Raw genomic sequence first — 26874 nt, forward strand, 5'->3', positions numbered from 1 at the left:
GTTTCATTATTCTTAGGCCCAAGAAGCCCACCAAGTGCCGCAGCCCAATTTCTGCTGTTTTAGTCTCTACCATGTTTAGGGTTTCTTCTTCTTTTCCCACTTTTCAGTTTTCACCCTTCAAGAAGGCGCAGGCCAGCACTGGCCGCAGCTCCTGCTCCTCCAAGCCGGCCGTAGCTCCTCCACGTCCTGTACCCGCAGCCCACAGCTGCTACTCCAGTACCCGGCTTCCCGCAGCTCCTTCATTGTGGTTTAATTAAAAAAGCCCATCCCAGCTCCTGCTCCTCACCTCGTCCAAACTTAATAAATAAATTCTTTTTATTAAGGTATGGTTTTTCATTTTAGATCTCTATTTACGTTTCTGGCTCGTTAAATTTTTTTTTTATTTCACTTTTGGGTTTATTAGTTAATGATCTTTATGTTTAAATTTAGGTTGGTTTTGGGACCACATTCTGGAGTGCAGATTACTTTGTTACTTCCACCTTTTAATTACTTGTCGGATTCGTTATTCATATGCTGTTGCGATTCTTAGATTAATTTAGTTTATTTTCTTTTATTTTATTTTTGTTTCCCTTTTAAATGGCATTTGAATGTTCTTAGAGAAAAATAATTTTCTTTAGAAATTTGTCCTTATATATATGCATATAACAACCATTTTATATTGTAAGAATTATCTAGGTTTTTTTTTTCCTTTTTTTAAAACTGAATTAAAAATTATTTCATATATATATTTTTTATAATTTTGTGAAATTTATATGTATTTATTACGTCATGATGAAGTCATCTGGGTCAACCAGCCCGTCTGACCAGTTGATTCATGACCCAGTTAGGCTGCTGGTTTGTCCTTCCAGTCCAATTTTCAGAACATCGCTACCTAGTTGTGGCTGTGTGAAGCTTTTACACTAAATATAATGTCTTGAGATCATGTTCTTAATCATCAAGTTCACTCTATTATTTTTCTTTTTAGTATTTAACTCTAGTGGGGTGTTATTCTACTTTATTTGTATGAGTTCATATATTATTTTGTAGATGCTGACTATGTAAATTATCTGGGATTTTTATATCCTTGCATACATAGAAACATAATGGAATATTAATGTGTAGATATTCATCATCCAATACATGTGAGGATTACAATTAATTTGACCTTTGAATTCCAAATGGGCATGCAATATAACACTACTTATTTTTATGATGTGAGTACCCCCAAGTTAGAATTATTAATGCATACTGCGTTCTACACAACTTTGTGATATCACTGATATGTCAAATGTTAAAATATGAGTTGTGTTATTAATTATTGCTAGCATTAATTTTATAAACACCCTAAATGGCTTGATTTTAGCATATGTAGCCAACAATACGAAATGTGGACCCACATATAATTCATTTGAGGAATTGATTTAGAGTGGGTTGTTGACATCATATTTTTCCCAGACAACTTATGATAGCCCATTTTCACACCGTATTTTATCCATAATAACCCTAGCTAGTAGTTCAAAGTTAAGTTCCCCCCACGCCCAAATTTTGATTAAATCAGCCTTCTGTTAACTCACCTTTACAGAGTCTCTCCTAATTCTTATTAGTTCGAGGCATTATCCTGAATTATGAATTGACACGTGCATGATTCAAATCTGCAACCGATATGCCTATGCTAACTCTTGCTAGAATCGAAATACCTTAGGCAAAAGACTTACATGCTTGTATGCAAGTTATATAAACATTGTAGAATGTGATGAGTGGTTCTGAACAAATGCAATGGCTAATATGAAACTAAAACACAGAATGAGAAAGGTAGAATTTGACAGTTTCATGATTGTCGTGATTGTAAGTGCAAGCTTCTCCTCTTCTTCTACTCCTTGTCGAATTGGGGCTTCTAGTGTTCTTATTATTATTTTTTATAAAATTATTATTATATTGTTCTTGGGTTTTTTATATAACTTTTTTGGGACCTTTAATGGTTGTTTAAGGTGGTTTTGACCTACACTTATTCGATGCATGTCTTAATTTCTCCATTTTGTCATATCTGAAGGAATAGAGGTACAAAACATGATCTTAACTAACCCTGGCAGATCGAAGAAACATAAACAAGAGCTTAACTATTTAGCTTCGTTGAGTTGCAGGAAAATTTAAGACTAGACTGAAATTTTTTTTTTTCTTTTTTTTTTTATTTAACTGAATTAGACAGAGAAAAAAGGCCAATGTATGGCCTCCAAGTTGCAGGGATAAGGAAATAGTTATTTTTCCTGTTTTTCCCCTCCTTGTAGAAATCTAATCAGGGGCGTAGGGTCATTAAGAACTGTTTTATTATTTGAATTTCAGGGATTTAGAATGGGATCAGCTTCAAAACGATCGAGACCAGCTCAAAACAAAAGTGATTCAGAAGAGGACAATTACATGGAGACTGGGAAACTAGCTCTTAGCGTGAATAAGAATTTTTATGAGGTTTGATTACAATCAATAGTCTGCAAAGGGATTGGAATGCTTTACTTTATTAGTTCCAATCTTCTTTTCTTGCTTTTCAATTTTTTAAGAGGATATCTTATTCTATTTCTTGTGTTTCTTTTCCTTTCCCTGTTCAAGAAAGTCCTTTTTATCCAACAAAGTACAGTCAGTTGTTAATTGACTTACTGCTAATGTGTCGATGGAGGAGCAGGACGAAGATGAGGAGGAGGAGGAAGAGGACGAGGAAAAAGAAGAAAATGATAATGAAGATGAAGAGGAAGAGCAAGATGAGGAAGGAGATGACGTTGAGCAGAATAATGGGCCAAAAGATGATGAGATGGAAGAACTTGAGAAAGAATATATGGATCTTCGTAACCAAGAGCAGTGAGATTTCTTGTCAATACTATTTTTTTCATTATATATTTAGATATATTTGTAATTTCAGCTTGACGAGATTGATAAATTAACATTCATACTTAACCTGTTTCATGTAGATGTAATGAATCTTCTTGGTCATTTCCCCTTCTTGAGTGGGATTATCATTATTATTGAGCAAAGTGATACATTTGTTATTTGGAAGCCATTTGGCATTGCATTGACTGTGAGGAAAATGGGACATCTTAGGAAGAAAATTACACAGTACACATGCATGATTTGACACTTTGAAATATAATTAAACTGAGGTTTTAATTGTAATAACAGGATATTTGTCTGGTAGAAATTCTGAATTATCTGGGATAAATTCAATTTCCATTAGGTTAGATAAAAATCAGGAAATTAAGGGATTATTTTGGCAATTTGGAACAACGAATCCAAGTGATGTACATGTCAATCAGTTTAATTTATTTTTTTTCCAATTTTTAAGACGTGCTATTCAAAATCTCATCATTATAGAGTCATAATGATTTTACTCTATGTTGAAGCTGTTTATTTTTGTTCTTGACCAATTATAATTGGAAACAATATACTATTTTGCACGATGAAATTTTGATTGAATCCAATTTCAAATTGTAAGGATTAAGTAATCTACATGGTGTTTGATAGCCTAGAAAGTGTTAGGAGATAAGAACAGCCATAATAACAGAGCTATTCAATCGAATTACATATTCCATTTAGTCCTGATATGTGTGTGTATGCACTAATTGGAACATATTATACTGCTCTTGCAAATTAGCCATGTGCAATTGTACCCTGTTTTATTCTTTTAGTACTAACATGGATATGGAGAAATTGACCCTCTATCTAGTTTGTCCTCTGATTTAAAATTCTTTTTTAAAATGAGTACATACTAACTTCCTTTGCTGTATGTGGTTGTAAATTTTTCCCTTATTTGTTCTTCGTTCAGAGACATCTTGAATAATTTGAAGCGCTATAAGGATGAAGATCTTTTAAAAGGTCAGGCAGTGAAAAACCAGAAGGTATGATGCCTTTTTATCTTCTTGGCTGTTCAGGCAAACCTATCTACATGTGAAAGCAAGGTATTATGAAAATGCAGGTCTTCATATGGTTCAATTCAGTTGTGATTCCTATCTATAAATTTTCTATTATTAGTTGAAGATTCTTTGGAGTGTTTTTTAAAAGTCTTTTTGTTTTGTGATTTAAGTTATTATTCATAACCTTCAGATGGTTTATATGTTTAGCATACGCATATTGTTCCTTTTGTATGCCTTAATCTCATTATAATTATGAATGCATTCTTGACTATTACCAATATCTGTCCCTATGGTTTTGTAGTTTGATTTAATTTTGATTTATTTTTTAAATTCTAACCTATCAGCAATTCAATGTCTTTATTTCTTTCACTAAAGCTCTAACAAACTTCTTCCTCTTTTTTGGTGAAGGCTTTGTGGGACAAAACACTTGAGTTTAGATTCTTGTTGCAGAAAGCATTCTCAAGTTCAAATAGACTACCGCAGGTATGCTTTGATATTTAATTTGACCTCTTTACTAGCTCTATATTATCTTGGAATATTGCGGTTTACACATGACTATTTGTCTACAGGAGTCGCTTAGGTCTTCATTTTGCAATTTGGATGAGGGAGTTAGTGCAGCATACTCAGAGTTGGTTGCATCATCTGACAAAACTTTAGATTCTCTATTGGAATTGCAAGAGGTATTACTGGTGCAAGAAATGATTTTGCAGGCTTCGCTTGATTAAGAAGATAAGCTTTATTGTTTGAGATGCAGCTAATGCATTATTGGATACTTTCAATTTATGGCTGTGTTGGTTCTGAATTCATTGTTTAACTAGTGGTAATGTCATTTTTTTTATGTTGACAGGCTTTACTTGAGAAGAATCCATCCATTACTGAAGCTACCAATGGTATTGCACAAACTTATTTTGCAATCCCCCCCTCGTAATTTGTGTATTAGATTGTAGTCCTTGAAGCCCCTAACAATCCCTAAGGTCACATTTGGCTCATTGAATGTCTATTCTTAGGAATAGAATGGAATAAGATGAGGATGTAATAAAAAATGTATAGGGATATAATAATCTTGGAAAAATTTACTCCTCCTAAAGCTTCTATTATTCCATCCGACTTGAAATTGGATTAGACGCTCCCATGTTGAAGTGTGAGGATTGTCATTACTTGTCTATTCCTTGTTATGGATTTTATAAAAATGTTAGCACTGTCATTTACTTGATGATGACAATACATCTTCTTTTGTAAGCTATCAGATCATTACAATGAATTTGGGTTAGAGCAAGATGATCCCCAACTTAATTTATGTTGCATTCGTCACACCCAAATGCGGCTCACAATGGCAATGAGGCAAAGGTTGTCTTATAAAGACGTTAGACCTAAGAATTTGATCAAATCCAAGTCTTGATTTGTATATTTTTTGGTGTCTGTTGGCCACCCCAGGCATTGGGGCCAAGGTGCACCTCACCTTTTCTTTTTTAGCCTAACTAGGACTTGGGCAAGGTGTTCATGCCCCCACCTTGTCTCCATTTTTCCCCCTCCAGCCACAAGGATTGTCACATGGGAAGCAAACTTCCCCTATGTGGTACGCCAACTATTAATGCCAAAAATCATGCCCTAATCCATGGCTGTCACCTGCAAGTCTGCAACTAAAAGGAAAAAAAGAACTTGGGAAACCCCTAGTGACTTTCTCCAACGTTCAAGTTAATATCGAGATGTAATTAATCATGGTATTTCTGAGAGTACTGTAGCATCCTTATCTCAACCAATATCCCTTCTAATAGGTTAATGTCCTGTGTCTTTAATTTTAAGGAGGTTATAGGACTTCAATTCTAGAGTTGCATCCCTTCATTTCCCTTCATAATTTTCTCCATGATCATCTTTTTAAGTTACTTCTCTCTCCATAATAAAAGAATGGCCCTCACCTTACTGGATCAGGTCTTGGTGCATATGTAATTTTTATCCCCTTCAGTATTTGATTAAGTCTTGGTGAACAATGTGGCTTTAGGGATGGCTCAGCTTTTGGAACGTGTTGGTTTATTGGAGGGATCCCAAAAACAGCTCCATTGAGGAGTTGAAGACCAAGTATTGATGGGGATAAAGTTATATGCACCAAGACTTGATCAAATAAGGTGAGGGTCATTTTTATATTAAGGAGAGAGAAGTAAACTAAAAAGGATGACTATGGAGGGAAATGAAGGGATGCGATCCTAGAATTAAAGTCTTATAACCTTCTTAATATTAAAGATGTAGAATACTAAGCCTGGAGAAGGCTCTTAAGGAGGGGTCTTGGTTGAGGTAAGGACACACTAAATTACTCTCACAAATACTATGATTACATGTATCCCAATACTGATTTGAGCGTTGGAGAAGAACCCGAGGATCTCCCTTCTTTTTCCTTGTCTGCACATGATTGCCATTATGTTGGATGCAGAGATCAAGGTACAATTTTTGGCATCAATGGGGGTTCTTCTAATGTTCACAAGCAGTAACTTGAAAATATTCAGGATACATTCACTATTTTGAAACTATTGCAAATGATTTAATAGTATTATGTTACTTAAGACAACTTAGTGGCCCAGTTGCATGCACATACATATAATAAAAAGAAATTAAAAAAAAGAGCAAAAGGACATTGGCCTCTAGGTTTGGCAAAAAATGTGGACCTCCTTCACGTTTAATTTCTGGAACAAATGTATCCCCTTCATCAATTTAACGTCAAGTAGCCCATAAAATTTCAACACATTGACTGTTTTGCCCTCTATGTATGGGATGGAGATGGGTTATCCCAACAACAACAACAAACAACAAAACCAAGCCTTAGTCCCACTAAGTGGGGTCGGCTATATGAATCCTTTTCCGCCAATTTATGCGATCGTGGACCATTTCTTTTGATAGATTCAAGGATATTAAATCCTTCTCACTATCTCCTCCCAAGTTATTTTAGGTCTACCCCTACCCCTTCTACTACCCCCTACAATAACTAAGTCACTCTTCCTCATAGGTGCACTATAAGGCCTACGTTGCAAGTGTCCATACCATTTGAGTCGTCCCTCTCTTATCTTATCTTCTATAGGAGATGCACCTAACTTACCACGAATATGTTCATTTCTTAATTTATCTTTCAATGTTATACCACTCATCCATCTAAGCATCCTCATCTCGGCAACTTTTACTTTTTGGATATTATGTTTTTTCGTCGCCCAACATTCCGATCCATATAACATAGCTCATCTTATAGCTGTCCTATAAAACTTTCCTTTCAATTTTAAGGGCATTCTACGATCACATAGCACACTTGAAGCACTTCTCCATTTTACCCAACTTGCTTTAACTCTATGCATTACATCATCTTTAATTTCTCCTTCAACTTGCATAATAGATCCAAGGTATCTAAATCTACAAGTGCTATTTATTTCTTCATCATCAAGTTTAACTTTGCATTCCTCCTATCATTACTAAAATTACATTTCATATATTCTGTTTTATTTCACTTATCCTAAAGCCTGTAGATTTCAAAGCTTCTCTCCATAATTCTAACACAGCCTCTACTCCATCCCTAATTTCGTCAATTAATACAATATCATCTGCAAACAACATGCACCATGGAACCTCTTTTTGAATACTCTTAGTCAATTGGTCCATCATTAAAGTAAAAAGATAAGGACTCAAAGCAGATCCTTGATGTACACCTATGGTAATTGGAAATTCTCTAGTTTCTCCATCTATAGTCCTTACACTAGTCATTACTCCATCGTACATATCCTTAATGACATCGGTATACCTACAACATATACCCTTTTTTTCTAAAACCCACCATAGAACTTCCCTAAGTATCCTATCATATGCTTTCTCAAGGTCAATAAATATCATATGCAAGTCCCTCTTCTTTTCCCTAAACTTTTCCATTAATCTTCTTAAAAGATAAATAGCTTCTGTGGTAGATCTCCTAAGCATAAAACCAAATTGATTTTCTGAGATCTTCGTTTCTAACCTTAATCTTTGTCCAACTACTCTTTTCCATAATTTCATCGTATGACTCATAACTTTAATTCCATGATAGTTATTATAATTTTGAATATCTCTTTTATTTTTGTATATAGGTATTAAAGTGTTTTTCCTCCATTCATCTGGCATTTTCTTAGTTTTTACAATTGTATTAAATAAATTAGTTAACCATATAATTCCGTCATCACCCAAGCATTTCCAAACTTCAATTGGGATGTTATCTGGTCCCATAGCTTTCCCATTTTTCATCTTTTTTAGTGCAAACTTAACTTCGTTAACTCTAATTTTGCGAATAAATCTTATATTTTTAGTCTTTTCCTCATTTGACAATTTTAAGTTTAAGCCTTCTATTTGGTTTTAGTTAAACAACTTACTAAAGTAATTTCGCCATCTTTCTTTAATATCTTCGTCCTTAACCAAGACAATATCATCCTCACTTTTTATGCATTTTACATTTCCTAAGTCCTTGCTCTTCCTTTCTCTAGCTTTAGCAAGTTTAAATATATCTCTTTCCCCTTCTTTTGTACCTAATCTATCATACAAACTATTAAATGATCTATATTTAACCTCACTAACGGCCTTTTTTGCATTTTTTCTTGCCTCCTTATATTTTTCAAAGTTATCTCTATTTCTACATTTTTGTCACGTTTTATACCAAATTCTTTTTGTCTTTATATGATTTTTTGTACATCTTTATCCCACCACCAACTTTCTTTACTATTCGAGAATCTTCCCCTTGATTCTCAAGTGATTGAAAAAAGAAGTTTATGCCATTTCATGTGTCTAGGCAAAAGAGGGCAAAATAGTAAATTTTTGCTATTTTGTGTGGTTATTTGACGGTAAATTGATGGAGGGGATATAAGTGTTCCTGGAAATCAAATGTTAAGGGAGGCCTTGGGATTTTTAAACCTCAAGTGAAGTCTATGTCATTTTGCCAAACCTCAGGGGCTAGCTGGTGAAATCATCGTTTATATTATGTACATCTCAATTGCATATATCATTAAGAAAAATGTAAAAATAGAATAATTTGCAGCAAAATTTTTTTGAGTCAATTAATTTATATAAATACACAGAAGTTGTGGTTTTCCTTAAGTTTGTTTTCTGGAGCCAAACAAGTGCAGCAGTATGGAAACTTTTTTTATTTTTTGCATATGATTAACTGTTAACAGTGTTACATAATTTTGTATTTATCATCCATGTGATCCATATTATGATGTATTCACGTAGAGAAAAACAGTTATTCTTGGAAACTTTCCATGTGGAACCATTTCCCTGTTAGTCATGTAGATGCTCTGTTTGTAATGATGCTGCATTCATTTTGCATTGGTAGATTGTAAGCAGTTAGGGCTTATTTAGTGGTAGAAAGTAGTTTTCATTTTTCATTTTAGTTTTCCAAAAAATCATAAAAATCCCAGCTTATTTTTCTATTTTTCCGGGATTTGTATTAAAATTTAGACAATAAGGATTTGTTTAATTGGGGAAAAAGGTTTTTTTTTTTTTCATTTCAAGAGTTCCAAATAATTACAATTTTCAATTTTCTATTGAAAATTATATGAGAAGTCGCAAATCTAGAAAAGAATAAAAAAATATATTTTCCAACTTTCTATACAAAATTAGAAATTGGAAAACAAAGTTGCAGTTGTGTAATTATTTGAAAAATTGGAAATGGAAAATAAGACTATTTTCCACAAGTGAATAGTACAAAAACCTTTCATTGTTTCCAGTTTTTTTTTTCCCTCTTTTAATTCAAATGTTTGCAAAACTGAAAAACTAGTTGACTCTTTTTGGTAAATTCTTTGGAAAATGAAAACTGTTTTCCACAACTAAATCTGCCCTTAGTTTTTTCACCTGCAAGAATGCATCCTACTGTCAATGATAGCTCTTTAGCCCTTTTTTCTTTTATTTCTTTAACAAATATTTCAGTATCTCTTAGTGATTCACTGTCTCAACCATAAAGTGATGTATAAGAGCATGAATTTTTCATAACTGCAATGATTTCCTTTAATAATTCTGTTATTAATTTTACTTATTTTTGTATGAGGTTTCTAAAATTCTGGAAATCTTGTAAGTTCTGGAATGGGAAGTCAAAAATATGCCTTAGTTTAGTTGCTTTATTCCCCAAAATTAATGCTAATTTCCCTTGATTTCTTGCTAAAGAGGAAGATAACTTTAATTGCAAAAAGATGGATCATACTATTGCAAGTTGTCTGAATATGTTTCATTCATTCAAGGTAATTCCAAACAAAATTCCCAGGGTTCAGAAGCTTTTAGGAACGAAGGGATGGAACTTGACAAAGAGTGGCTACGTATATCTCAAATGCATTCAAGGTATTGATCCTCATTTTGGATGCTTATTCTTTATATTTAAATCTACTTGTGACGTTTCCCAACAATATTTGCTCAACCATTCTTTTGAGGGAGAGCTGTCTGGTAATTTTGTGGACATTATGGGAGAAAATAAGTGAAGTTCAATTAAACTTGGACAACCTCTGTGTTTGTGAAGGTGGGGTACTTTTATATGCTTCATGCTCTTGTGATTGGGACTATGCTTTTGAACTTAGCATAGTCTTTGAAAGGACATGGTGGGACCCTCATGTGAGTGGAAAACTACTTTTACTCTATAAGTGAATCTCTATCTGGTAGATATGCTTGGATTGTATTGCTCAGTACAGGATCTTGAAAATTTTCTAGTATGTTGTGTTTTTGGGAGAGCTCCAACAACTAACGTCCCCATGGGTTTTGTCTGGTCTCATGAATAACCTTAAACAAATTATAAAGGTCATGCTGTGCAAATTTTCCTTAAATATGAAATTTCTTTACTCTTTGAAGAAAGACTGTGTTGATTGGAACTGATCCATTACCTAATTTGCATTTTATTATGTGCATATTAGTCAAAATATGCTTCTCCCTCATAGTGCATATTCTTGAAGATTGTTATTATGGTTTTTCATACTATTACAAATTCAGATGCTTCCTACTCGTGTGCATGATGGCATTTTTTCCTTTGGGTGTGTCCATTTCTTTTTTTGGGTCCTTACCTCTCATTGCCTGGCATTTGTGCAAATAATCATATTTTGAGTCTGCTATGATTGTTATTGCTTGTTTCCTGTAGAATAGCTTCTTTTAGAGACAAATCAGTGGATAAATGGCAGAGAAAGACACAGGTGACAACTGGTGCTGCTGCTATTAAAGGCAAATTACATGCCTTCAATCAGGTTTGGCCCTTCTTTGACTAACATTTGGACCTTGTAAGAGTTGCAACTTGAGTGGCTGATTCTCCTATTAATGACAGAATATTAGTGAACAAGTGGCTGCATATATGAGGGATCCAAGTAGAATGATAAAAAGCATGCAGCAAAGGAGGTCAATGGTTGGGGTATTTGGAGCTGTAAGTTTGTCAATCTCTCTTTTCACTTGGTGCAGGCAATAGCGGTTTTTCAGAAGTCAAAGTCACAATCAAAATATTGACAAGTGCATGGTAAGGTTTGCATTTTTATGCTTTGTGAGGACTGATTATGTGGCTTTTCCCTGGGCAGGTTCCTGATGTGGTCACCAATTCTAAGGAAGAGGTACCAATCAATCCTACCGTGCATATGCTTTAGTGAATTATGTTAAGTGTTACAGTTGTTTGGCAATTTTTATCAACAAAATCAGTCTTATATTTTTTCATATGACCGAATGCCAAAGTATTTTTGCCCCCAATTTACAAATGACTAAATGATAATTGGAGAACAAGAAGCAGAGATATGATAAGTCCAAAAAGTAGAAAAACATGATTCCTTATAAAATATGATAACTATCAACATTTGCAGGATTCAATGTTAAGAGTCACATTCCGTTCAGCCGAACAGGATACTCATCTAACCCATACTTATCTAGAATTTCAATTCTATTTAGGAGACAAGAGTGGATGGTGATCCTGAACTTCTTGATGACGCTGAATTTTATCAGCAATTGTTGAAGGAATTTTTTGAGACAATTGACCCAACATCATCGGGTAAGTTTCTCAATTTTCTATTTAATGTACGCATGTTAAATTAAGTTCTTGCATAAACTATAAGAGTATAAATAAGTCATATTGGATCTCTGAGATGTGTTGTTTGGTGTTTGTATTTGCTGAAGGAATGTGCGATCATGTTACTGTTTCTTATAAAAATGTTCCCCAAGCTAGGATTTAGGAATTTGTATGGAAGTGGAAACGGAATGTGAACTAGAACAAGTTGTACTGGTAAACAGAACAATAATGAGAGAAATTAGGAGGTGAGAAAGAAGAATAAAATTTGAGAGAGTGGAAAGGTGGGGAGAGAGAGGAGTTGTAGGGAGATAGAAAGAAGGGGATAACAATGAACTAGAACTAGATTATACTGGTAATCAGAACAAGAATGAGAAACAAGGATGAGAGAGAAATTAGGAGCAGGTGAGAAAGAAGAAATGAAATTTGAGAGAGAGAGAGAGAGAGAAAGAGAGAGAGAGGCGAGTTGTAGGGATAACAATGAACTAGAACTTGATTATACTGGTAATCCGAACAAGAATGAGAAACAAGGATGAGAGAGAAATTAGGAGCAGGTGAGAAAGAAGAAATGAAGAGGATAACAATGAACTAGAACTAGATTATATTGGTAATCAGAACAAGAATGAGAAACTAGGATGAGAGAGAAATTAGGAGCAGGTGAGAAAGAAGAAATGAAATTTGAGAGCGGAGAGAGAGAGAGAGAGAGAGGCGAGTTGTAGGGAGATAGAAGGGGATCACAATTAATTTAATTAGTTATAGGAAACCATGTGACCTAGATTTGAAATTGATTGGGGTGACATTGAGGAAGATTCTATTCTACAATTATGCTAATCATAATGCTAACTCCTAAGAGTCCTGATTCAGGACCCCATCAAAATTGCACTTCCTGGAATAGGGACTCCAATAAAGATAAAGATAAAGACCTAATGAATTTTGATGAGGATAATAATTATCTAAATCACTCCTGACAGAATAGGCAATCCTTTATCCGGTATGTCAAGTCTTTAGTTTTTAGACTGAACACAAACTCTGAATTGTGCGCACCTATCAATATCTGAATTGGTTGTCAATTCTCCTTGATTGGCCAAGCATTAATGCACACAAAATAATTTTATCCTGGTAGTGATGAGAGTCATGAATTGCTCCGACTGAGCCCCAATACTCAATTAAAAACTATCAAATCCTTTTCATTTTGCATGGCTGAGTAACATGGCCATGATTGGCTAACACATACCACATTTCATATTAAAAGTACCCGTCCATTATCAGGGTTGTGGCCAACTAAGTACACAGCCAGGTTGGTCAGACACATTGCATGGTTAAGCTGGACATGTAAATGGCCAGGTTGCCCACTCCGACCATGAGGTTTTGGCTCTTGTCCTCTGGCAAAGATACTTTGCTGTTGAGATGATACATGTTCCTCTTTGCTTCTCTGGTGAAGTTAGTTGCTGTTCAATTGATACATGTTTCTGTCGTTTTTTTCTCTGCTCCAGTGAAGTTATTTGCCTCACTTTGCTGTTGAGTTTACACATGATTTATCTATGATCCTTCTGTGAAATTACTTTGCTGTCAAGTTGAAAAACATTCTTGTTAGTCTGGCAAAGATGTTAAGCTGAATAGTGTTTGATTGGTGGTAGAATGAGAGAGGTCAAATGGTCATTAGGCAATAAGTTTTTTTTCTTTTGGGGACAATGTTGAGTTTTTCAAAATTACTGAAAAGAAAGGAAAACGGTTTTACCAAAGTCTTCTGTCCATGGAAAAAAGAAGATGGCTTACACACATTGACACTATTTTCCAGTGTTTTAAAAGGCTTAATGGAGGCTCACCTCAAGGTGCAACATGCCTAAAATGCCTTGAGTCTCAATCTAAAATACCAAATTCCAAAAAAGCTAACGCATTATATGCTGTGGCTAATGCCTTTTGCACCTTTTTAGTCGAGGCTTATGCATTTTGGGTGTGTGATTCTCAAGTAAAATTGGTTCAAAAATTTTAAATGCATGTTTGTATAAAAGGAATCCCATAATATGAGTTGATTTCTAGAATTCTTGAACCTCAATCGTTCCAAAATAACAGAGAGTTGTATCTTAGATCATGGAAATAATTTGAGCTTTGTAATAGTATAGCTATCTCTTGTCATGATTTATGTCATGTATTCAAGTTAGCAATTTTTGAACGGCCGCCAAGTAGTATGCAAAGTATATATAATTTTTTAATCTTAAAAATAAATTCTGAAAAGTCTTACGCCCCAACACCTTAAAGCCGATGCCTCACCTTTAAGTGTTAAACGGCTCGCATTGTGCCTTCGCCTTTTAAAACATTGCTATTTTTCTCTTGGCCAAAACCAAGAATCCATGGATAAAGAACCTTAGGGCACAAAACCATTCCCTTATGCTAAGATTGAGACCTAACAACTTCAGTAAATTCGTTTCCCTGGAGATGATTTCATTTAAGGTCACAAAGATGATATGTATTCCGGAAAGGAAGGAGGCAGGAGGGATGGATGAGTTCCTATGGAATTGTGAGAGGAAATTTAGAAGGGAAGGGAGCAGCAATTGCTTACAGAAAAGCTGTACCAATATTTGTTGCATGGGTTGTGGTTCTTTGAACATAAGATTTGTAGCTGGGAATATTAAACATCATCTCTGGGACAGCAATCGGACTACCTTTGAAGTAGGACCAGAAAAATCTCAGGCAAGGGACCGCAGATCCGTAGGAATTCTGGTGAAGGAGTCCAAGAAAGGAACGAATCTATTCCGGGAAAGATTGACCTTGCCTTGAATAGGGGGAGTGGTGAGAGATTTCAATGCTGGAATTGTGGGTATCAGCAACGTAATGTAAGTAATTAAGATTTTCTTGGGGCAATCCTAGTTTGATTAGAAGAGACAAAGATAGTGGTATTAAATAGAATCTAGGCCCAATACTGGGCAAGCAACATACTGCCAAGTGCTGAAATCTGGGCTAGAAGATATGGGCTTTTTTAAGGCCCAAAGGAAATTCACACAGATCACAGTTTTGTTGGGTTGGGTGATATTCAGGCTTTTGTACATTCCAGTGGACAGGAGCCCTCCTTTCATGTGAACGCTTCTTTTGGGCCCAAAAGAATGAGAAGGATAGGAGATCAACAGTTCAGTTGGAGGAATTACAGGTTGAGAAAGAAGACACAGGGTAATAAGGTGGAAGAAAGAGAACCAGAGATGCAGCAAATAAGGTGCCTGACTGCGAGATCAGAGTTGGAGGCTCCAGCTATGTCTGAGGGAAACGAAAGAATTGAATAGTATTGAATAGATTGTTGGAAGTATATGAACAGGTGAAGACAAGGTTGGGAGAGGAAGGTTTTCGAGACAAGAAAAAAGGAAATGAGTTTGCAGACTCATGGAATCAGAAGGACAATTTGCGTGATTTTAAAGAAGATAGGGAAGCCCTAAGAACTTCTTGAAGATTCGGGTTTTTCCCTAACAACTCCCTCTAGAGATTATTTGAGGGAAACAAAAGTATTGTTGATCTATTTGGGGATGAGAGAGAAAACCAAGTGCGCCAAGAACTTCTTGCAACTTTGGGTTTTTCCTTGACAACTCCGTATAGAAATTTGGTTAGGCTTAAGAAAGAGGGGATAGGCAGGAGGAAAAACGCTAATAATTTGGTAGAAAATTAGTTAGATAAGCAACCTCAGAGAACTAAGAGAAAAGGGGTTAGATGCTTGGGGATTGATAATGTAACCAAATGAAGATTTTATCCTAGAATGTTGAATGTCTAAGGGGTTACATAAGAGAAGAGTTGTTAAAGATTTGGTGAATATAGCGAATCCTGATATCTTGTCTTCACAAGAGTCTAAATTAGGCTGAGGTTGATAAGTTGATTCCTTTGTTTGTAGGACTATTTGGGATCATGTATTGCTTCAAGGAGTCAGGTTGTGGCTTAGCATCAAGGGGTTGGGGATTGGTGGTTTGCTTTTGTCAATTGTCCTGCAATGGAGTGGTTTTTTTGAACAGTTGACTAGCTTGTATGGCCTTTGCAATCTCTGTTGGGTGATATGGGGTGATCTCAAATTCATCAAAACTTATAGGGAGACGTTTGGAGTATCAAGGATGACAAGTAGTAGTAGATCTTTTAACTAATTCATCTGGGATAGTAGTTTGAGGGATGCCCTTTTGAATAATGGTAGCTTCGCCTGGATCTCTAGTGAAGAAGACAAGAATCAAATTGTATTGATAGATATCTTTTTATTGATGCTTGGGAAGGTTTATTTCCAAATATTGTGCAAGAGATGTTAGTTAGGCCTACCTCTGATCATTGGCCCAATACTTTTGGACCTTAATCCTATCAATGGGAGCAACCTTTTATGATTGAGAACATGTGGCCTTCTCACCCTTCTTTTTGGGATTCTATTTGAACTTGGTGGAAAGAGTGTTCTGTTTTGGGGTGGAGGGTTTTAAGCTTGTGAGGAAGTTGAATTTTGTCAAAATGTGAGATTAAGAGTTGGTATAGAGAAATATTTGTGGTTATTAAGCAGAGAAAAAGCAATATTTTTAAGGAGATAAGTAGTTTGGATAAATTGGAGGAGTGTGGCCATTTTGGAGAGGAAGATAGAAAGAGAAGAATTTGCCTTAATAATGGTCTTGTGGTTTTTTTTTTTGCAGGAAGAGAGGAGTTGATAGCAACAGTTGAGGTTTAGTTGGGTTAGAGAGGGGGACTTTAATTCTAGGCTTTTCCATAGGGTGGCCAATGGGAGGAGGAGGAAAAGTATTATTAAGGAGTTAAGAGGTAAAGGGGGTGGTGGGAGATAATAAACAAATTGGGGCTGGGATAATTGATTTTTTTAAAAGTTTGTTTACTGACGACTGCTGGAATTGGTTAATGGTGGATGGGTTAGATTGCAATCCAATTGGGGATGAGGACACTAAGTGGTTAGAGAGATCTTTTGATTTGGAGGAAGTTAGAAAGGCACTGTTTGATATGGATAGAGATAAAGCACAGGTCTGATGCAGGGGCAGCATCAAGGTTCAGCAGCCATGGGAGAGCTTAGAAGAAATAGAAGAGCAGAAGGAAAGCGAAGGGAGGAGAGAGGAGATACCAAGGGGGAACTAATGTTCAATTAACAATTCAAATTCATCAACAATTGCCTGCATCATGGTTTTCACACGCTATTAATAAGAAAACCTCTATACACATGAAATTACACATATCCCTAAAACTACATTACGTTACAAACACGCTCCTAGAATGCACAATTACTATGAACAAGGCCTCAACATAAATAATCCTAATACAAGCAAACTACACACACATACTTAAACAACTAACTAAGCACATTTCGGTTTTGAACCCAATAAACCATTCACCCTATTCTTTGACGTAGGCCTCCTAATGGCTCGAAATGATCAATGATCCATCCAAATAGCCGCTTCTCGTCCATCCTACATCAATTCCCTACTTTAAAAAAGAACTCGACGGAAATACCAAGGAGTCCATCACCATGAATGGAGTCATTTTGTTTCATAAGAAAGGAACCAGCAATACGCTTCAACTTGGTGAGTGAAAGAATTCATGATGGCATCAACTTCTACTTCTTTTTTGTCAATGGAGATGGAATAAGAATTCTCATATCCATCATGCTTTACCTTCCTATCAAATAACCATGGTTAGCCCAAAAGGATATGACAAATTTTGAGAGGAAGGATATCACATTGCACTGTCTCCATAATGGAACCAATCTTGTAGGTAAGTAAGCAGTGATCATGGACCTTCAAGTTGGTATTATTCACCCAAGCAATTTTGTATGGTTCGAGATGAGGCTCAACTTCCAAATTTAACTTTTTCACAGCTTCTTCGGAAACTAAATTTGTGCAACTACCAAGATCAATAACCAAAGTACAATGCTGTTTTTGGCATACCACTTGAGTTTGAAAGATATTGGTCCCCCTCTACTCCTATGGCTCTTTAACCTTGTGGGAAGAGAGCATATGTCGAAGCACTAAACAAGTTTTCAAATTGCCATCATCATCTAAGTCACTTGGAATTTCTGTTTCAGCTTCAACTACTTGAGTATCATCATCATCTTCTTCTTCTTTTTCTGAAATAGCCATGAATTGGTCAGGACATTGTGCAGCTCAATGCCCAAAACCTTGACATTTAAAGCATTTGAGTGATGGTTGGTTCTTAGAAGTTGTTCCGAAATGCTCAGAAGTCTTCCAAGAGATATAAATCTGAACACCTTTACCCAATTGCTCAACTGTCTTCTCTCGTACAACTCCACTAGTACTCTTGTCAAACCAAAAGGCTGATGTAGCTCTAGGAGGATTGCATTGCATGCCTTCCTTAATTGAAGTGGCAACCTTTGCTGCATCCCCAACTGTAACGAGATGAAATGCAGCAAGTTTGGAGGCATAGCTGGCTTCAACCCTTTTCTGTCTTTTCTTCTTGCTTCAAATCAAAGAGCTAGAGATGAACATACTGCTGATAATTGGGAGGCACAAATTGCTCCGGCATGGCTCGCTTCATCTCATTCCACATTGTAAATATCCTTCTTCTAAAGATCTCCCTTTGTTTAATCCACCAAATTAAAGCAGTCCCCTTCAATTTTGATTCAGCAAAGTACAACTTTGTAGCCTCATTCATGTCATACCATCGGAAATAGTATTCCAAAGAATGCAATCAATCATCAAATTCATCAGGAGAACCATCACCATTACAATTTGAGACTTCTAGTTTAATTTCCTTATTCAAATTTTTATTTAGGCCTCCACAACTCAAAAGCATGAGGGACGGTAGCTATTCCATCATCTTGTTTGGTAGGAAATTCCATGAGCCTTTTACCTAAGGCTGCTGCTTCGGTTGTTAGCCTATTCAAAGCACCAGTAAGAGTCTCCAAAGCATGTTCCATATTTTGTACCCTACCGGCTAACAACTCCACCTTTGCAGACAATTCAACATTGGTCACCTTTAATATGGAGTATCACACAAAAATGAAACAAATTCACTAGAAAACTCACAAATGCAGTAAAAAAAAACCTGATTTTTAATGCTGGCTGTGGAAATTTCAAGGTTTCATACCAAAATTATTGTGCTTGCTTGCAATATGTTGTGTCCACAATAAAATATCTCCTTTCAGGTCTAATTATCATGGAGAATCTCGTGGCTGAAGCAATTTTTCAGGAGATTGGAAATTGCAGAAAACTGCGGAAGTTTCCCAGTCGCAGGTCGCCAGATTGTGGGGCGCATGCACTGCGAAGAGGCACCTCCAGTGTTGAAACTTGGTCCAGTGGAGATCAGGGGATGAGGAGTTTATTGGTGGTGGCAGTGTGATGAGAAAAGCACAGGAGATCAGAGTTTTCAAAGTGCTGACGGCTGGAGAAATTTTGGCCAGCGCGTGGGGGTTCCTTTGGTGGTCAGGTGGCGATGAAATTTTGAGGGGAAGGGTTTCGAGGAGTTCTGTTTTTGGTGGTGTTGCAGGACGATCACTGGAAAGTGGTGTTCGAGATTTGGGGACACGACTGGAATTTTTGAAAAGTTCAGAAACTGCCCTCGGTGGTTTTTGTTTTTTTGTTTTTTAATACTAAAATTTCAGAACAGAAATTATGAGATGAGAGGGTAACAAAGGAGAGATTGATGAAGATAATGGAAGGGAGGATTGATACGGAACAGAGGGTGAGAGAACAGAACAGAGAAAAGAAAGAAGAAAAGAAGAAGAAAAAAGGAGAAGAGTGAGGGAGAATGGGTGGACTGAAAGCTAGAGAACAAGAAGGGAAGAAAGAAGCAGAAGCAGCAGCAGAGGGAGTGAGTAGTTACAGAACAGATGAGAAGGAAAGAAGAAGAGAAGAAGTAGCAGCAGCAGAGGGAGATATAAGTTACAGAACAGTGGGGGAAAGGAAGAAGAGAAGAAGATTGAAAGGAAAAGATGGAGGAATTGAAATGGAAGAAAGAGATCGTGGTTGGGCTCTTATATGAAATGATGCAGGGGCAGCATCAAGGTACTGCAGCCATGAGGGAGATTAGAAGAAATAAAAGAGAGGAAGGGGAAGGGAGGAGAGAGGAGATACCATGGGGGAACTCATGTTCAATTAACAATTCAAATTCATCAACAAACTGCCTACATGGCTTCCACACACTATTTATAAGAAAGCCTCTAGACACATGAAATTACACACATACCCCTAAGACTACATCACATTACAAACATACCACCAGAATACTCAATTACTACAAACAAGCCCCAACATAAATAATCCTAATACAAGAAAACTGCACACGTACTTAAACAACTAAGCACATTTGAGTTTTGGACCGAATAAACCATTCACCCTATTCTTTGACATAGGCCTCCTAATTGGGTCAAAATTATCCATCCAAATAGATGCTTCTCGTCCTACATCAAGGTCCTAATGGTCTTATGATGGTTTTCTTTCAAAATGGTTGGGAAGTGGTGAAACAGGATGTTGTGAAGTTCTTTGAGGAGTTTCATAGTGGAGGAGTGGTGTGTAAGAGTATCAGCCCTACTTTCATTGCTCTCACCCCGAAGAAGGATAGGTCTTGGAAGGTGAAGGATTTTAGGCTTGTTGGTTTGGTTCTTGGTGTTTATAAGGTGCTTTCTAAGGTTCTTTTGAGGAGGTTGAGAGACGTGTTAGGGGAAATGGTGTGTTTGGCCACTTTGCTTTCATGAAAGATAGACAGATCATAGATGCAAATTTGGAAACAAATGAAGTGGTAGAGGAGGAGAGGCAAAAAGGGAGTGGTTTTTAAATTGGATTTTGGAAAAAAGTGTATGACATGGTCAATTAGGGGTTTTTTGGAGAATTTGTGTAGAAAAATGGTTTTGAGAATCTTTCGCGCAAGTGGACAAGTGGGTGTCTTAGCTCTACTAATATGTCAAAGATTGTTAATGGGTAGCCCAGGTATTGGTTTGGTGTTTCACAAGGGTTTAAGGCAAGGAGACCCTTTATTCCCTTTCTTGTTTACTCGGGTTGTAGATGTTCTTACTAGGATGATTTCTCGTACTCAAGACCTAGGGGTTATTAGTGGGTTGTCTATAAGAGGAGGGAGGTGGAGGTGTCTCATCTTTAGTTTGTGGACGAGACTATCATGTTCCTTGAGAATAATGTTGGAATTAGTAGTAGGGAACTTGAGATTTTTAGATCTTTAGCTGGTTGCGTGTTGGAATTGGTGTATTCCCAAGAGGGGGGGTGAACTGGGTATTTAAAATTTCTTAGGTTAATTTCAATTTCAAAAGCAGTAATACACAACCTAAGGTCTGTCTATGGAATCCCAAATGCGTAGATAAATAAAATGTGCGGAAATTAAATCATGCACAACATTCATAGAATAACATACATGTGCAGGAATATAAATTTGCGGAAATTTAAAATGCACACACGATATGTTATCGAGGTTTAGCCAATACTGCCTGCCCCCTCCTCTAGCTCGCAAGCCCAAGGATTTCATTACGGCTCACTTAACGGGTGGAGCGGTACCGATTACAACTAGGTTAATTAACGGGGCTGACCTTAACCTACAACTATACCTTACCAAGATAGTGCATCTAACTTTCCTAACCGGGTCTAAGCCAATCCGAGACTTTTGTTAGGGCAAGTCTCCCTCTTCCGACTACATGTTGGGAATACAACAGATATTCAATATAATTTTTGTGTACAAGGAAATGTGCTTCTAAACAAACAAATAATGTACCAATATGCACAAGCAATAATCAATGCACTTTTTGATGATAGGAAATATAAACTCAGTGAAGATATGTAAACTTACTCTCAAGCTAATGTCAATAAGCAATCAAAGTGTGAGAGTATGCTACAATAATATCTTTGAAACAATATATGTAAATATTTCAACCACAAGTAAGATTTCGAAGATTTAGAAAATATAGTCAAATATCTCAAAAAGATTTTCAAGAACTCAAGCACAAGAGATATTTAAAAACGAGCTTGTCAAAAATATTTTCTCAAAACAAATAAGACAAGCTCAAGAGTCTTACAATAAGAATGCAAAGACTCGCAAGCTTAACAAGTTTCCTCAAAAATGAATTTATGAACTAAATCACCGGGGAAAACTTTCTAGGCTTACTCTCATTAAAATCAAAAATTAAATAACACAAATGAGAGTATAAGCTTGTATAAACACTATGGAGTAACTCAAGATACTCTCACTCAAAATGGTTTTTCAAGGGAATGGGTAAAAGTGAGGAGTATAGGCTTGAATATTAAAAACCCTAATCACCCTTAATTTTTGCAAATGAACACATATATATAGAGATGGGAAAAATTATAGTCGTTGGGGACACGCTGGGTATTTTGGAAAAAAGATTAATTGAGTTTAATTAAAAATAATCCAGTTTAACCTTGGTAAAATTTGAGGAACCCGAGAGGTTCGGTCGACCATTTTTAGGGTTCGATTGACCAATGTGATTTTGAACTGAAGAGTTGGTCGACCAGACTTGAGGCGATTTCAGAACCTCTGAGGTTTGGTCTACCGGACCAAGTTCGGTTGACCGAATTGGGATGTTTGGTTGACCAGGGCGTTAGGATTTCCCCATGTGCCAGTTCAGTCGACCAGGGCGTTGCAACCTATTTTGAGGTTGATCGACCGAAGGGTCAAACCATTGACCCTGGGGAGGTTCGGTCGATCGAAGTGCACATAGTGTTGGGGTTCGGTCGACCAAACATGCCAACTTTGTGCATTTTGGTCCTAATTTTCTTATAAAATTGTCCCTATTCACATGATAGTTAAATCTAAGATTATGGGGGACTTTTTCATGCATAATTGTAGGTCCTATAGTCAACCTTAAGGCCTTTAAAAGCCGACCGAAAAAATCCGGCGTTAGTCGACCCGAAGGTCAATCGAAGGGTGATCCCTAAGGTCCTGTGGTTCCCTATGGTCTTGAGCTTATAGTACGTACCATGCATGACATGCATTAATTATTACAGACCCAAAATAAAGTATAATAGAAAGAAATTAAACGCTTTGGGTCTTCTTTTCCCTTCAAGTCTTCATGTGACGTCATATGATTTTGCGAATATATGCAAGACTGAACCTGCACACAAACTCGGCAAACAATAAATACTTTGTATTTGTCATTATCAAAACGAGATAGGACTCAAAAAGTCAACATTGTGAGTCTTTGGCTTGGCCTTTGTCTTATCTTTGTCTTCCTGTAGTGGGTAACCCTTTATCTTATGTGTTTTGGGACCTGGTGATTGTGGGAGTGGGGAAAAGATTAGAGGGGTGTAAGAGGGCTTGTCCTTTGCTAGGGTGTTGAATGACTCTCATTAGTGCCTCTTTAGATAATATTCCTATTTTTTTTCTATCCCTTTTCAAAATTCTCTCTTGGGTGGCTAGGAAGTTGAAAAAGATTATGAGAGATTTTCTATGGTTGGGTATTTGTGAGAATATAAGGGACCATTTAGTTGGGATGTTGTTAAGAGGCCTAAATCAATGGGGGTTTGGGGCTTGGTAATGTTGTTTTTAAGAACATATCCTAAATAGGGAAATGGTTATGACGATTTCTCTTAGAATCTAATTCCCTGTGGCACAAGGTAATAAAGAGTAAATATGAAGTACATGTGAAGAGATGGGATTCCTGAAGGAATGGTAATGCCTCTCATGTCAGTCATTAGATGTTTGTTTCACAGGTTGCTAGTCTTTTCTTTTCCCTTCCCTCACTCGTTTTAAAGCAGGTAATGGGGAGAAAATTTAATTCTAGGACATTTGGGTTGGTGAGTATTCGTTGGAGCTGTTGGTGTATTCTCTATTTAGATTTTCTAACTGTTCACAAAGCACCAATTTCAGCTTTTTATTCTTTTGAGGTGGAGCTCTCTTTTTTGGGGATTTTCATTTCTTTGTAAGTCTCAATGAAAGAGAGGTTGGTGAGTAATTCCTTTACTGGTTATGCTTGGATTGTTTCTTGCTTAATTCACAGGAGGATACAATGCTTTGGGATGGGGATTCTTCAGGATCTTTCTCTTCAAGGTTTCCAATCTCATAAAATCCACTAATCCTAGTCCTTCCCTCTTAACAAAGCTGTTTGGAAAGCTACATTTGGATTTTAATTCTTAACAAGATCAACAAAAATGATACGCTACAAATAAAAGGGAGGCCTTACAAAGCCCTTAGTCCAGACATTTGATACTGGGCAATGAGTCTAATGAGACTGTTAGTCATTTCTTCATTGATTGTAAGGTAGCAAGATGCATGATGAAAAATTTGTTTTTATACTCTGGTGAGTTTTGGGTTGCTCCAGCTACAATTTAGGACTTTTTGAAGGTAAAGTTTTGGGGTTCTGGGAAGGAGAGAGGGACGATATTTTGGGACTGCTGTTTTTACAGCCTTGTGGTTGCTTTTGCTGGAAAGAATTGCTAATGTTTTTAAAGATCAACGTCTCCAAGACTGCTTTGGGAAAAAATTATTATTCTTGCTTCTTTTTGGGCTATTCTTTTGGGGTTTTTTGTTATCTGATATTCAAAGGATTAGAAGGCATCTTTGATGTAATTTGCTAGTTTTTACCTTTTTTTCTTTTTCACTTTTTTCTTGGGGAATTCTTATCCTCACTTCATTGTAATTATTGTCTCTTTTTATTGGACTTGTTTTATTACCTAAAAAAAAAAATCTGGCACCACTAAATGTCATTGCTATAATGACAAGATTGGATCTATAAAAGGGGATTGCTGAAGGTGCACTAATTTCTGGTTGGCCGTCCAAGTTGGTGAGCATGGAATAGGTTGATTATATTATCCAGTGCAGTCTAATACTATTTATCTAGTCCAATCCAAATCTTAGCCTACGAAACAAATGTACCCTAAATGTATTTAGGTTGGATGACCTCCCAGTCTAGGTTGCCTCAGTGGGGTAGATATTGTAGTCCCCTAAGTGGATTGGGGGGCTTTTTATGATCTGAGGCAGAACCGGGCAATAAGTGGTGACTAATCTTCTGCTCCAAATATTGTGCTGATAAACATACAATACCTGAATTGTCCCCATATCTAAATGAATAAATATACATATATGTGTTTGCTCATTTGCAGTCTTATTTTTATTAAAGTGATCCTAGTCTCTTAACATGTAATAATTTTTTTATTTTATTTTAATGTTAGTTTATAGAAAATATAATTATATTAGAATAATATAACTGCAACAATATAATGACTTCGGTTTTGGGAGTGGGGGGTTGGGGGATGGATTTTAGCCCTTGGCTTTGCAAATTCAGATCCAGATGCCTGCTGGCTAATTTGGGGCTCTAGGCAGTTTGGATGGGTGGACATATTTGGGTTACAGTTATCTTTAACTTCACCCATTTACATCCCTACTCCAAAACATTATTTGAAGCTTTAAAGTGTTAAAATTCTTCCATGGAAAATACAAGATGGTTTGCATCCAGTCTGTCTGTTGAGAAAATATGGGCAGGCCTGTCTGAAAAAAGGCATGAGCCTCATGCCTTGTGGGGAAAGTTGCAAGTGTTGATATTGATGGGTAGCCTGATTATCTAGTTCATTCTTCTAATAGATTGGCCGATGGATGGATAGATGCATAAAAGTGAGCCTGTCCCCAAGTCTGATTGAATTCTAGCTGCGGCATTTTAGTTTTACCATTTATCTATGAGAATAGTGATGTAACTTAACAGCAGTTTTTGAAGCCACTCTATGGCGCACTACTTTTTTAATGCACTCTTTTATTTTGCTCTCTTGGATTTGTACTGTGGTTGATTATGTTCCAGAATTACGTTCTCAGTAATTTCTCAAGTCATCTGCTTTCATAGAAGAACAACATTTGCAATTTTGCATTTGTTTCCTATACTTCAAGATTACACCAATTGCTAGCCACTATTCATTTCAAAATTTCTTATATGGTCTTTTGTGCACAGAAACAGCATTTTATGCTTTGAAGAGACTGCAAACAAAGAAAAGAAAGATCGTTGATCGACGAGCCTCAAAGAGCCGTAAGATTAGGTAAGTTATCATGATTCTGTTATCTCCTTTCCTTGGTTCCTATCTTTGTTTCTGATCAATTTGAACATTTTTGTAGGTACCATGTCCATGATAAGATAGTCAATTTCATGGCACCCCAACCCATGCAGCTTCCTCCTATGGCCCCTCTGCTATTTGAGAACTTGTTTGGATTAAGAACTCAGAAACCTGCTTCTCTTATTCAGTAGTCAGGCCAGAGCGATGAAGTTCACTGCATCATGGGCTTCGAAATTTTGTAGCGTCAGTTGAGATCATGTGAATTTTTCGACCCTAAGAGCGAGGCCGAAATAATTTATTGAATTCCGTGTTTATTGTTCATATGGCCTTTTGTTTATTGACATGGTTTCTGGCTCCTTCGTAGAGAATTAAGAAATGCCAAAAAAAAAAAAGGAAAAATACAAGAATTGTGGCCACAATCAGCACTGCTATTTTCATTTTGTACATATGGTAAGATGCAGGTTGTCATTAGAAGTATTTGTTGTGGTTCTTGATTAGAGGTACATCAAAATTTTTTAAAAAAAAATATTGTTAAAGCTGGTGTATATTAGAATTAAATGTATGTGTAATTTTTCCCGTTTCGCAGACTTTTTAAAATTTTATTTTTTGTTGGGCATTTCCTTTTTCTAAAGATGGGGAAATTCAAGGTTTCCAGGTTAGGAGAAAAATTGTGCCTGTCTAACTAGTTGATCATTGAATTTGTTTGAATTCGACGATCAATTTTTTGTATAGATACTTGGATTTTTAAAGTAGATTGTTTTATTTTATTTTCATAAAAATGTGTCAAAATGGCAATGATTTGAAAGTGATAAACTGCCTCTTGAAGAATATGAATATGGATATTTTAAAATGTATAGTATCTCCTAGAATAAAAATTATCAAATGGCTACTATGGTAATTAGGCTGTGTATGAAATTTCCCACTGTCCTTCGCTGTCGAATCTAGCAATGCTTAGTAAACGTATTAATGATATTATTTATTTAAATTTGAAAATAGTAGTTATATATTATTTTATTTAATTGGGTGAATA

The 26874-nt window shown here is 36.3% G+C and overlaps 1 protein-coding gene across 1 annotated transcript; it reads left to right on the plus strand.

Moving 5' to 3' along the window:
* On the plus strand, nucleotides 1–26380 carry LOC131166389 (uncharacterized). Its single transcript, XM_058124904.1, has 14 exons — nucleotides 1–323; nucleotides 2320–2442; nucleotides 2654–2826; nucleotides 3788–3860; nucleotides 4284–4358; nucleotides 4445–4555; nucleotides 4723–4765; nucleotides 10106–10202; nucleotides 10987–11089; nucleotides 11167–11262; nucleotides 11411–11443; nucleotides 11772–11871; nucleotides 25745–25829; nucleotides 25906–26380. The coding sequence occupies exons 2-14, from the start codon at nucleotides 2329–2331 to the stop codon at nucleotides 26033–26035; spliced, it is 1233 nt and encodes a 410-aa protein (XP_057980887.1). The 5' UTR covers nucleotides 1–323; nucleotides 2320–2328; the 3' UTR covers nucleotides 26036–26380.
* The last annotated feature ends 494 nt before the right edge of the window (nucleotides 26381–26874 follow it).

Source organism: Malania oleifera, chromosome 10, assembly GCF_029873635.1.
Source record: "Malania oleifera isolate guangnan ecotype guangnan chromosome 10, ASM2987363v1, whole genome shotgun sequence".
Classification (NCBI taxonomy): domain Eukaryota; kingdom Viridiplantae; phylum Streptophyta; class Magnoliopsida; order Santalales; family Ximeniaceae; genus Malania; species Malania oleifera.